The sequence below is a fragment of the Neofelis nebulosa genome, chromosome 8 (assembly GCF_028018385.1).
Source record: "Neofelis nebulosa isolate mNeoNeb1 chromosome 8, mNeoNeb1.pri, whole genome shotgun sequence".
In the NCBI taxonomy this organism is placed as follows: Eukaryota; Metazoa; Chordata; class Mammalia; order Carnivora; family Felidae; genus Neofelis; species Neofelis nebulosa.
Genome location: NC_080789.1, coordinates 101,455,286 through 101,468,149, shown reverse-complemented (window position 1 = coordinate 101,468,149; position 12,864 = coordinate 101,455,286). Strand labels below are relative to the sequence as shown.

The 12,864-nt window shown below is 50.9% G+C and overlaps 1 protein-coding gene across 8 annotated transcripts; it reads right to left on the bottom strand.

The window, feature by feature from the left end:
* Window positions 1–420: 420 nt before the first annotated feature.
* LPAR5 (lysophosphatidic acid receptor 5) lies at window positions 421–12,350 on the bottom strand. Of its 8 annotated transcripts, none has more exons than XM_058743895.1 (3): window positions 10,227–10,521; window positions 9,489–9,661; window positions 421–4,076 (listed from the first exon to the last, which is right to left on the bottom strand). In XM_058743895.1, the coding sequence occupies exon 3, from the start codon at window positions 3,866–3,868 to the stop codon at window positions 2,747–2,749; it is 1,122 nt and encodes a 373-aa protein (XP_058599878.1). In that variant the 5' UTR covers window positions 3,869–4,076; window positions 9,489–9,661; window positions 10,227–10,521; the 3' UTR covers window positions 421–2,746. The 8 variants fall into 8 exon arrangements, 6 of the variants coding, with proteins under 6 accessions (XP_058599878.1, XP_058599876.1, XP_058599875.1 ...); XM_058743893.1 differs by having other exon boundaries at window positions 10,237–10,521; XM_058743892.1 differs by lacking the exons at window positions 9,489–9,661; window positions 10,227–10,521 and adding an exon at window positions 12,000–12,307.
* Between the last annotated feature and the right edge of the window lie 514 nt (window positions 12,351–12,864).

The window sequence follows — 12,864 nt, the reverse complement described above, 5'->3', positions numbered from 1 at the left end:
TCTGCCTGCCACATCTCCTTAATCTAGTCTTGCCTCTCTGTACTCATGATAGAAACTCTTTGGATGTGCTGAATGTGGGGAAACAGTCCACCAGAACTTAGACACCCGAGATTTCACACTGGAGAGGACCCATTTCCATCCACCTCCACAGGCTATGGTCACACTTCTCTTCGACAATTTTAACAGCAGTCTGACCCGTCTTCCTTTCCCTTTAGATTCCCCTCCTCACTTCCCTACAATTTATCCCACACTGTTTGCCAGAATGAGCAAAACCCCACTCAGGAATCTTTACGGGCTTCCCACTGCCAACTAAATTAACTGCCAACACCTGACTCCCCATTCTTGAATCTTGTATCTTGAATGGTAGTTATTGACTTGACTATGCTCCCCCACTAGATAATAAACTACTCCACACCAAAATTCAACTGTTTATCATTCAACAAGTATTTATTGAGCACTTTTTGTGTGCCAGGAGCTGTTCTAGATGCTGGAGATACATCAAAGAACCAAGCAAACCAAAATCCCTGCCTCCAGGGACCTTACATCATACCTGGGGGGGGGGGGGAGGGAAGGGGTGGGGAAACAGACAAGAAACTATAAAAATTAAAAATTATAAAAATAAATAAGTAAATTATATAGAATGTTAGATGCTTGCTATGTGAATTTTTGGTACTTTGGAATCCATTCACATATCAGAATATAAAAATACTCAAGTAATTTTTAACAACTGTGTTCAATCCAGTTCGGTTGGGTAGGGCAAAGTTCTGAGACTTTGGAATACAACCACGTTTGATACTCCTAGGGCTGGGAGGGCATGGGTCTTGAACCCTAAGGATGAAGCAAGATGGGTCAGGTGCTAACCATCAGGCCTCTTCTAGAGCAACCAGAGGGCCTGGCCCAGGGCTGTATCATCGCACCTGATGGTGGAAGGCTCTACTTGAAAGCTATCACTGAGGAATCTGGGTCACTTCTCTGCTTTGGCCACCAGGGGTCATTTTACCCCTGTAAATCACCATCTGAAGCACTCGCTTAAAGACACACAAAAGGCTTGCTCCAAACTAAAACACACAGAGACACACACAGGAAAACCCTAACACTGTCTGTCTCTCTCAATCTCTTTCTACTCTCTCTCTCTCCATCTCTCTTTCCCCACTCCCACACACAGAAACATACATCATTGAGAGACACAGAGACAGAAATGCATACAGGACACACGCATGGCAGCAACTTCCTCAGTTACACAGAGTCTCAAGATGCCAACTCTGCAACCCCTCCCAGCCCAACTCCTGTAAAGAGGGAAGAAAACAGTAGGTGGCCCATGAACCAGTCTTCCATGTCCCTTGCCTCCAGCTTGCAAAGAACAGCCAGCCTATTCCTGTCCTCCCATTGCACTCTTTTTTCGCTGGAAAGTTCTTTCCTGGCTGTGGCAATAGTTCCTTTTTCCCTTCCCAGGGAGAGAGGAGCCCTGCCCCTCCTCAGAGTGTTTGTGTGACTAGTTCACCCCCACCTCAGGGCTGCCGCTCCAGGAAGTCCAAGGTGGTGTTACACTGGGTGTGCAACTCCCACCTATCCCCTGCAAACCCTCAAGCCTTCTGGACTACAATTAGCAATTGATTTGCCCAAGTGCTGCCCTGTCCCTGGTAGTAATAAAAAACAATGTATGTATATGCCCTGGGAAGAAATTACACGTGAGCTCTAATACTGGCTCTTTAAGGATGTCCACAAGGTCAAAGTTATTTTTGGAATCCTGCTTCTCCCACCATGTCATTTGTTCTTTGCATTCTCATCTCTCACAGGTATACAGTGGAGTTTTCCAGAGGCTTCATGAAATGTGATGACATTATTGCTCTCACAGCTAATGGAAAGTGTGCTTGTGTGTTTCTGTTGTTAACACTCGTGAGTTCTAATTTCTGTTATGGTTAAGTCTCAAAAGAATAAAGTGCAAGCAAAAGCTCTTTGGAATCCTTGAGTTGTTAAAGGGTCTGGGAACAAAGTTTAAGAACTGCTACTTAAGTACAAAGAATTTTCTCCTTAATTCTAGATGATGCACCTGAGGCAGAGAGAGAGAATTTAGGACCTAGAATGGAGGCAGTCTCAAAAGCGGTGTGGGGTGGACAGAGAAAGGTGAAAAGGGCTACAGGGACTGGATCTGGGGAAAAAAATACCCTCCAACACACAGTTTTGTCCTGCCCCCAACCACCCCAGTTTGGGTGCCAGGTCCAAATTGTTACAAGTCACTAACCAAGAAGGAAACCAATTCTGTCTGTATCCATTAAACTCTGTATCGTTGAGTTTACTGGGCAAGGGAAGTTCTGGGCAAGGGAAGCCCAGGTGGAAATGAGGGTGGGTGGCACCTGAGGTCCTAAGACTACTGTGGTGGCTGTAAATCCAGGACACCCACTTTCTGCTCCATCTCCCGGCTCTCAAGAGTGTTTCATGACCACGCCAAGGGCATGCCATCCAGTCATCTGCCTCTGCATTGGGAAAGCTCACAGCTTCACTTCCTAGGGACTGGGGAAGGGGTCGGCCTCAGGCTCACCATCACCACCAAATTAAAGAAGGCCATTAGCACAGTGCTCCTCCTTCCCAGGCTCCCCACACTTTGTTCTTTTCTGCATTTCTGGGCGGGAGTTGCCTTCCAGAAGTCCCAAGTGCCCAATCCACTTCCCTCATGTACACACCCTAATGCGTGTCAGCGGCGAGGGGGTGAGAGGTGGGGGTGACCGCGCGATGGCATGATGTGCTGTCAGAGGGCCGAGTCCTCGGGGAGCTGGGTTAAGGGTGTCCCCACGTTGGAGGGCCTGAGCAGCCCCTGTTCGGCGGTAGCCGGGGTGGTGATGCAAGTGGTCTCAGTGGGCTGTTCGGCGAGCCCCCCCTGAGCCCCGTTGGTGGCCAAGGTCCTGGCGCGGTTCGGAGTGCCCAGGCCTCGCAGGGTGTTGCGGAAACCCTCGGCGCTGAAGTAATACACCAGAGGGTCTAGCACGCAGTTGGCGCCGGCCAACAGCACCATCACCATCAGCACCCCGCGCACCCGATCGCAGACCTTGCTGTTCGCCGCCACCAGGTTGCCCCGCAGCAGCCCGTACACCGCCAGCGTGGCGTTGTAGGGCACGAAGCACAGCAGGAAGATGACGAGGTTGGCCAGCAGGAGGCGCACGGTCTTCCGCCGCCGCTGGCTCTGCGTGGCGTCGGGCCGCGCCAGGGTCCAGAAGACCCGGCCCGACGAGTAGAGCACGGCCACCAGGGGCAGCAGGAAGCCCAGCGCCTCGGCCAGCAGCACGAGCGGCAGCAGCCCGCCCTTCCACAGCCTGTCGCCGAAGCTCTCGAAGCACAGGCGCACCTGGCCGCCGCCGTAGCTGCAGGACGAGGGCCTGTGCACCAGGACGGTGGGCACGGCGAACACGAGGATGAGCGCCCACACTCCCAGGCAGAGCAGCCGCGCCACGCGGGGCCGCCGCAGGTGGCGCAGCCGCAGCGGGTGCACGATGGCCGCGTAGCGGTCCACGTTGATGAGAGTCAGGAAGATGCAGCTGCCGTACATGTTCGTCTGGAAGATGGCGCCCGCTGTCTGGCACAGGAGGTCGGAGAAGGGCCAGTAGTGCAGGGCGTAGTAGGAGATGCGCACGGGCAGCGAGAGGGTGAAGAGCAGGTCGCTGGCCGCCAGGTTGCACATGTACACGCTCACGACGGAGTGCACGCGCAGCGCGCGCAGGAAGACCCAGAGGGCCAGCGCGTTGAGGGGGAGCCCTGCGGCCAGCACCAGGCTGTAGGCCACCATGTGCAGGCGGTGGGTGGGCCGGTAGTCGGGGCACGGGGGAACAGAACCGTTGGCAGAGGGAACAGAACTGTTGGTAGAGTTGGGCAACATCGTACCGAAGTGTGGGGAGGAGCTAGGCTGGGGGCATCGTGAGGCACACTAGGACCCTGGCATCGCGTTCATCTCCAGGGCGGGGCCTGGAGGCCGCACAGAGAGAGCCCCAAAGCAAGCAGGGCATGGGAATGTGGGCTATGGCTATGGAGCAGATGGCTGCCAGGGGTTGGATTCTTTGGGTCACAGCTTCATCAGCAGTGGAGACCTGGAATAGCAAGGGAAGCCAAAGTCGAGAGTATGCAAAGACAGGGTAGAAGTCACAAATGTTTATCTAGCTAACTTGGCTGGCCTCTTGGGTCTTTCCCCCACCTTCCATCCGGCCAGAATAGCCTTCTGCAGGAAGGCTGTGTAGCACAGTGTTAAATGCCCAGGCTCTGGAGTCAGACTGCCAGGGTTTAAATCCTGGTTTTGCCAGCTTGCCTAGCTTTGTCCTCAGAGAAGTGACTTAATCTCTCATTTTCCTTACCTGGGGGGAAAAAGAGGGGGTCCCTTACGTCATGAGGTTGTTAGATGAAATGAGATATGTGTAAAGTGCACAGGTTGCTGTTATTATCAAATAACATCGCTCCCTTTCTTTCTGTCTTCTACAGATGTTTACTGAGCCTTTAGAAGGTTCCAGGCATGTTCAAAGCACTGAACAAAATGAAGGCCTCGCTTGTCCCCATCTGCCTTACATTCCACTGAGGGGAGACAGATAATAAAGTGCAAGTAAATAGGTATTATGTCAGATGGTGAGAATTATGATGGAGCACCTCTCCTGGAACTCCCCAGCTCTGCTGGCTCCCAGTTATCTAAAGAATAAAGTTCAAACTCCCCAGTGCAGTACAAAATCCTGAGCCTCACTCATTACATCACAGTTGCTCCTGTGTACGCTGGGTTTGTGGTCAGAGGTTCAGCTTGTGTGACCTCTCTCAGTTTTTTCATCCGTAAACTGGGGATAATAACACAAAGCGCTCTCAAAGGCGGATCGCACATCAGCATGGTCCTGCCAGGCAGGGGAAGGTTGTACTTTTCCAAGTGTTCCCTGGAGGATCTGACTAGGGAGCTTCCCAAATGGGGTCTGTGATGGATGGATGTTTGTTTTTGTTTTTGTTTTTGTTTTTTTTGGGGGGTTGTTTAAGTTTATTTTATCTTTGAGAGAGAGAGAGAGAGAGAAAGAGGGAGAGAGCAAGTGGGGGAGGGGCAGAGAGCGAGACAGAGGATCCAAAGCAGGCAGAGAGCAGCAGAGCCCAGTGTGGGGCTTGGACTCATGAACTGCGAGATCATGACCTGAGCTGAAGTCAGACACTTAGCCAACTGAGCCACACAGGTGCCCCAGAAGGTGTTGTTTTAATGAGGGTTCAGAGGGGACCCTAAGTCCAGAAAGCGTGACAGTGGGGCGAGGAGGTACCAAGGGCATTGCTGAGGCTGCTGGAGAGAGCAGACCACAGCAGCCACAGTGCTCAGGCAAAAGCTGGTGGACAATGGATATGGCCAGGAGGTAGAGGAGTCAGAGGGACAGGACATGGTCACAGGATCCCACCCTCCTTAATGTCCTAATGCCACAGAAGCTACTCCTCCATCTTTAACCCCCAAATGCCATCTTTTGGGCAGGGGGCTGAAATACACAGAACTTCAAAATTACCATTTTAACTGTGACATTCAGTGACATTAAGTACACTCACAATGATGCGTGACCGTCACGTCTATTTCCAGAACTTTTTCATCATCCCAAACCACTCTATACCCATTAAATAATAACTGCCTATTCTCTCCCCACACTCTCTCCAGCTCTATTCTACTTTCTGTCTCCAGGAATTTGCCTACTCTATTTGAATTAGTGTTTTCATTTTCTTTGGGTAAATACCCAGCCAGTGGAATTACTGGATTATACGGTAAATTATTTTTAATTACTTGAGGAACCTCCATATTCTTTTCCAGAGTGGCTGGACCAATTTACATTCCCACTAACAATGCAAGAGGGTTCCTTTTTCCCCACATTCTCGCCAGAATTTCTTATTTCTTGTCTTTTTGATACCAGCCATTCTGACAAATGTAAGGTGATATCACATTGTTTTGAGATTGACTTGCATTTCCCTGATGATGAGCGACGTGGAGCATCTTTTCATGTGTCCACTGGCCATCTGTATGTCTTCTTTGGAAACGTGTCTACTCAGGTCCTCTGCCCATTTTTAAAAATAGATTAGTTGGTATTTTGGTGTTGAATTTGCCTATCCTAGGTTCCTCATATGAGTGGAATCATATAGTATCTGTCCTTTTCTGTCTGGCTTATTTCACTTCACATAAAGTTTTCAAAGTCCATCCATGTTGTAGTACGTATCAGAATTGCAATCTTTTTTTTAATAGCGGAATAATATATGCATAAATTGTTTTTAATCTATTCATCTGGCAATGGTTACTTGGAATTTTATACGTTTTGGCTATTGTGAATAATGCTGTGAACGTGGGGTCCACATGCCATCTGAGGGAGCAGGGTCATCTGGAGACCCTGAGCAATTATTCCAAGATACTGGATTTATTCCTTTCAAGAGAAACTGCTTAAATTCTTTTTTTTTTAAGATTTTATTTTTAAGTAATCTCTACACCCAACATGGGGCTCAAACTCACAACCCCGAGATCAAGAGTCTCGTGCTCCACCAACTGAGCCAGCCACGAGCCCTGGAACTGCTTAACTTCTTGCATGGAACCAAATTGTAAACCTGACTCTAAGAGTTTTCTTGTGGGTTTTTTGCTCATTTGTTCTCCCCCCAACTACGACTACCAGCAGTTTAAGACTTGTGAGAGGTCTCGTAGAATAAAGGAAATAAACGTTTCCTCTGCAAAATACCCATTTCAACAATGAAAATAATACTACAGGGGGATGAAACACACAGAAAGGCAAATGAAATGAGACTCTTTCCCTGACCCATGTCCCCCCCCCCCCCCCCCCCCCATGCTTCTTTGCTCCGGTCACACCAAGCTAATGATAATTGGGCACATGCCTTTTGCACGTGCTCTGCCTCCCATTCCCCAGCTGGCAAAGTCAATCATTTCTTAGGACTCCGGAAAGCCTTGCCTGACTCCCTCCCTCCCCACAGGACAGCTGTAGTTCCCTCACAGGTGCTTCCACTCTGTGCACAGGTTTCCCTTGGGTGTCCCACCTGTATTGTAATGAGCTGTTCTTGGTCTGCCCCTCCCACTAGACTGTGAGCTCTTGGAGGGAGGGGCTGCGGACTGGGACTTAGTCATCGTTGTAGTCCGAGCCACTACCTCAATATATGTTGCGTGAAAATTGCTAGCGATCGTTTACTGACCATCCGCCACATCCTGGGGTATTTTAGGCGCTTCATCTTTATTCCTTCCAACAGTCCTTTGAGCTAGGGGTTCATCCTGATTTTTACGGGAAAGGAAACAGAAGCTCTAGAGCTCCGGTTGGCATTCAAACTCAGGATTCCAACCCAGCTCCAAGCTGCCCCGCTGCTTGCAACAAGAGTGGATGGTTGGATGTGAGGACGCATGTTGCATGGAGCACTTGGTCTCTTAGCCCATGAGAAATCTGTGCCCATAGGGGCGCCCAGGGGGCTCAGCCGTCAGAGGGTCCAACTTCAGCTGAGGTCATGCTCTCGCAGTTCGTGGGTTTGAGCCCCAAGTTGGGCTCACTGCTGTCAGCGCAAGAGCCCGCTTCGGATCCTCTGTCCTCCTCTCTCTCTCTGCCTCCTTCCCTGCTCATGCTGTCTCTCTAAAAATGAATAAACATTAAAAAGAAAAAGAAAAAAGAAATCTGTGCCCACAAATAGTGTTTACTTCCTTATTTGCCCAGGTGCAATATATACTTTTTAATAGCCCACTTTTTCTCGACTTTCAAACACTGGTAACAGAGTCCTCTTGTTTTCACACACACACACACACACACACACACACACACACAAGTGTGCCCCTCCTTAGGATGTCCTCTTACCTACTTAAGCACTTAGTTTGCTGCCTTGAACTCCTCCGGTTGTTTTATGTGTGTTTATTTGATTCCATTATCCCCACCTAGATGGTAAGGTCATTGGGTGGGGCCCTATCTTCCATCGCTTTATTCCTAAGCTCACTAACACTTCAGTCTGCTTAGCAGGCCCTTGTGACAGTCATTGGACCCCTGGAAGGAAATCTTCCCCCACCCCCAATATCCACCTATCCTGTAATCTTGCTGCAATATCTTTTGTATCAATCAGTCAACCGCTTCTTATCACACTCCTATCTTGTCCACGTGTCTAACTCACTTAGTAAAGGACCATGTCCCCTAAAAGGCCTGTTCGGGAACAGCCTACATTAAAATTTCAAAAACAGTTTACACTATAACTACAGTAACACTTTATCATTCTGAACCATTGCTTGAAGAATCAATAGCTTCTTACAACTGGGAGGCACATGCCTGACAATGAATGAGTGAATGAGTAATTATTTTCCAAGAATCCCAAGTATTTCTGTGAATAAAGTTACAATGTTAAAGAGACCATAAGGTACTAGGTGAGCTTCTGCTTAAAGGCACAGTTAGAGGGGTGCCTGGGTGGCTCAGTTGGTTAAGCTACCAACTTCGGCTCAGGTCATGATGTCATGATCTCGCAGTTTGTGGGTTCGAGCCCCGCGTCGGGCTCTGTGCTGACAGCTCAGAGCCTGGAGCCTACTTCAGATTCTATGTCTCCCCCTCTCTCTATGCCTCCCCCTGCTCACACTCTGTGTCTCTCTGTCTCTCAATAATAAATAAACATTAAAAAATAAAATAAAATAAAGGTACAGTTAGAGACCCATAAAGCAGATGGTTATGCCTTCGTTACTGAATTCCAAAGTGGAGAAGTCCTTTCTGTCAAAAAGTCACCCCTTTCTAACAGACACACACACACAATGGCCCAAGCTGGGTGTTGAGAGGCTGCCAGGCCCTGCCCTGGTCCCCACCCCATCTGCCTGCTTCCCTGGGGCTCCTGTCAGTGGAGCTGAATGGGCACAGTGCCAGGCCAGATGGCAAAGATGGGAAAAACTGCCAAAAAGAAGGCAAACAGGAAATGGAAGGAGGGCTCTAGCTGGGGGGGGAGGGGCAGCCCCAGGATCTCTCCCCAGTCCTGCCTTGAGAAAGAGGTCAGGTTGTGGGGGAAACGTAGGAAGCAAAAACAGCAGCTGCCCCAGAAAAAAATGAACACTGGGGCTCCGTTTCACCAGAGAGGAGGAGGGACTGGGAGGCCCACATAATCTTAGTAACCTCAACACGCACGGATGTGGTAACAAGCATACCACTACGCACATGTGCATGTGCCAAGGACACAGAGAGGTGTAGGTACACTAGGAGATGTGCACACGAGATCCCTCGTAACGTACAAATCACTATACGCCCACACCCTCTCCCACACAAGTATGTGCATGTGTGGAGGCACGGACAACTGGGCCAGAGGAGGAAGAGTAGACCCAGCCCTTGCCTTAGGGACAATATTCTTACACATCCAGACATACAGAGTCAGGCAGCCTCAGGAGCACATACCCATGCAGAGGTGCACAAATAGATCCCAGGGCCAAGACACTGAGGGGCAAAAAGGGACCCTGCATATGGAGGTCCCGGGAACTGGCCATTCCACACCACCCGCCCTCCACACCACTCACACACCAGAGCGTGGACGGCCACTTTCCTCCTCCCTCGGTCTCTTTCAGCTTCCCGTGGGCACATCCAAGGCCCAGGTTCCTTAGGTCCTCTAGTCCTCTTGGACCTGTTCCATTGCCCTCTGAGCTGGGCTGGGCGCTGCTCTTTGCTGAGATAAGCCAGAGGGGCAGAGCTATTTTCTGCCAGGCAGGAAGTGAGAATGTGAGTCAAAATGGTCAGGAGGCTAGGTCATGGCCATTCCTCCCTGTTCTCCACGCAACCTGCCCGTGCTATCCACCCTTCTGGCGGCTGACCAGCCATGCAGAGAGGGCTGAAGAGAAAGGAATAGGTGATCCCAGACAGTGATGGGGGCAGGGCGGGGAAGAGAAATAACTCCTCTTTGTCCAGACTCCTCCTGTCCGCCACACTCCCCGTGCACACCCCCCTTGTCCCTCTTGCATATCCACCAAATGCCTTGCTCTCTCTGTCTCCTCTTTTTAGTAATTCACATCCTCCAGAAGTTCGAAAAGAAGGAATCTCAGATCTCCTCCTCCTTGCCCCGGAAGATCCGTTCTAGAATAGCCCCAAACCTCATTTTCCATGCCAGAGGCCACAGCTGGGAGTCATAGCCAGCCAGTGTGTCCCATCCCTACACGGTGTGGGTTCTGACCATCCTGTCGGCTAAGTCCACTTCTGCTGTTGTGTGCAGGCAGCAGTAGGAGGATGTACCCTTTACCCACAGACAGGCTTAATTGTAAATTATACCTCTTACTACCTGAATGTTCGCGCTCCTCCAACGGGTCCAAACTATGCTGGAGCCTCCAGCAGAAGCTTAACCAAGTCTGAAGGCTTTGTGAAAAGCTCTGTCCTGGAGCTGCTTGGAGGACACAGATGAATCGTGCTCATCTGAGGGGTCTGTGGTGTGGAGATAGTACAGTGTCGCCAGGCTCAGTGGACAGCCTCTTCCTACCCGAGGGGCCACATTCTTCTCAAGGAGAAGAGCCTCAGAAACAGGCCTCCAGGGGGGAGTTGGGTCCTCTTTCCATCATCCCTCCTCCTCGCTCCCCCACCTCACGCTGCCCCCCCCCCACCCCCGGCTTCCCCATCTGATATCATTCTCAGCCACGTCTTCTCCCTCCCTGGGTATTCTGACCTCCTGTCTCCCATTCTTCTCTGGGAAACAGCAGAAAGCAAAGGTGGCCTACAGCTCAGTAATTCGTTTCCCCCTGTGTGTGGATGTCGCCTCACCACCTGCACATCTCCCTCCACCCTGCTTTCAAGAGCTGGAAAAACAGGAAATAAAGTTACAATCCGGAGAAGTCACTCTGACCGGCTCAGCCCTATACGGCCCTACACTCAGGAGTAGTCTATATGCATCTTACCCTTGCTTTGGGGGCTGGGTGGGTCCTGCCCCCTCAGAGAAATCTGGAGCCCTTGGGCATCTTTGACCTTGCTCTGACCTCGGGAGGCATTTGTGCACACCGGCTTCCCCCCTCCCCTCCTTCTCCGGGTGCCTGGGCATACAAGGCGTCTATGTAGCTGGGGCACAGGCTAGAGGGCAGCAGGCTAGAGAGGGCTGACAGCCTTAGGCAGAAACAGCAGGAGCTGGGCTCTGGTGCCTCCCGGGAAGTGAGGCTTACAGGTATGAGTGAGTTTCTATTTTCCCCCCAATCCTTACCTCCATCTCCCTCTGGGTCTAAGACTTACTCGGCCTAAAAGGAGCTCAAGATACAACCTGGTGGGAGGTCCCCCCCCTCCAAACACAGGTAATAGGTAGGCAGTTGCCCTTAGTAGTATGATACGAGGGTATCATAAGGCCTTGCCGACCCTCAAATATTTCTCCCACCTGTGCTCAATATCTGAAATTTCATCCCCTTCATGCCACTCATGAGTCACATTCTATCAGAATTCTAGGGACATTAGAGACCATCTCATCTAATCTTCTCATATAGAAGACGAGCGCACCGGGTTAAGGTGGTGTTTTCTCAAAGCCCCGTTAAAACGCACCTTGGTTAGCTGGGAAGGATAACTAGGAGAAGATCTGTGCCAGTGAGCCCATTAGTGGAGTCCGATAAGATGAGTTCATTGTCATCTAGCAGAGGGCCCGGCCTCGGAGGGTGAGTGGGGGGTTAAGTTTTATCTGAGGGTGGGGAAGGGCTGGACGCCCCCCACCAGAGAGCCCTCCTAAGTGGCCGTGGGAAGCCCAACGTTCAGCATAATGGTGGGGGCCTACAGTGTGAAGGGGAGGTCACATTTCCCCCAAGATGCCCCAGTGTAGGGGCTTCAGACTTCAGAGGGGGGCACTCCTGGGTGTGCCAAGCGTGGTGGCTGTCTCCCCTGGCTTGGCCCCAAAAGGCCTGTCTGCCTGAGGCAGCCCCTTTTAGCTTTTTACTCTATTCAAAGAGGTTTTCCAGGGCCCATGGCCCACCCTCATCTCCATCCCACCCACAAACCCCACTCTGAAGGAGGGATGCTCCCCATCGTGCCCCCTACGAGGTTCAACCCCCTCCCCCCCCCCACCCCGTGACACCCCCATACCTGTGTTCCCTGTGGCTTCCGCTGCCTGCTCTGAGCTGGGCTGGGCTGGTAGGACCTGCTCCTGAGGTGGGTGGGGACACACTCTCCTGGCAGATCTCAGCAGGTCCCAGCTCCTTGCACTCACCCAACCCCACACACGGGATTGGGAGAGAGAGGAAGCAGCGCCCTCAGTGGCCTTCGGAGGTGGCCAGAGAAGAAATCCCAGCAGAGAATGGTACTTAATCCAGCCCCAACCCTTGCCTATTAATGATTCCCCCCACCCATTGCTCACACACTCCCTAGCTTCCGGGAAGCCTAACTGGCACACCCACTCACTGATGCTAGATGACTAACCCACCAACCTCTCACTGTACTCACCAGTTCCCCCTGGGTGTCTCTTTCTCTTTTGGGTTCCAGCAGGCGGTTTCGCTCTATCCACTCATGGCCATCCCCCACCCTGCCCAGGGCCATTCCGACCTGCTTCTGTCTGGCTCCCTCAGGCTGTGAGCTCTGAGGGCTGGGGGACAGTCCCTCGTCTCTGTGCCCTCTGGCTGAGCCCCTTGTCTTCTGTATCAACAAGGTTAGGCATGTTGTCCATGCTCAATACACAAAAACAAGTTAAAGTTTTTGAGTGGTAGGTGAAAAAGGATGTCGTAGTCAAATAAGTCTGAGACACACCAGACTGAACAGGTTTCTCTGTTACAGGGCTTCTCAGAGCCTTTAACATACCATTAAAAGATTGACCATGTGTTCATAATTGAAGCGGATGAAGGTGCATGGGGGGCATTATACTATATTTTTGTGCGTTTCAACTTTTCTGTTAATAAATAAGTTGGGGTTTTTTTTGTTTTTGTTTTTTAAATTTTTTAAAAAGTGTATTTATTTA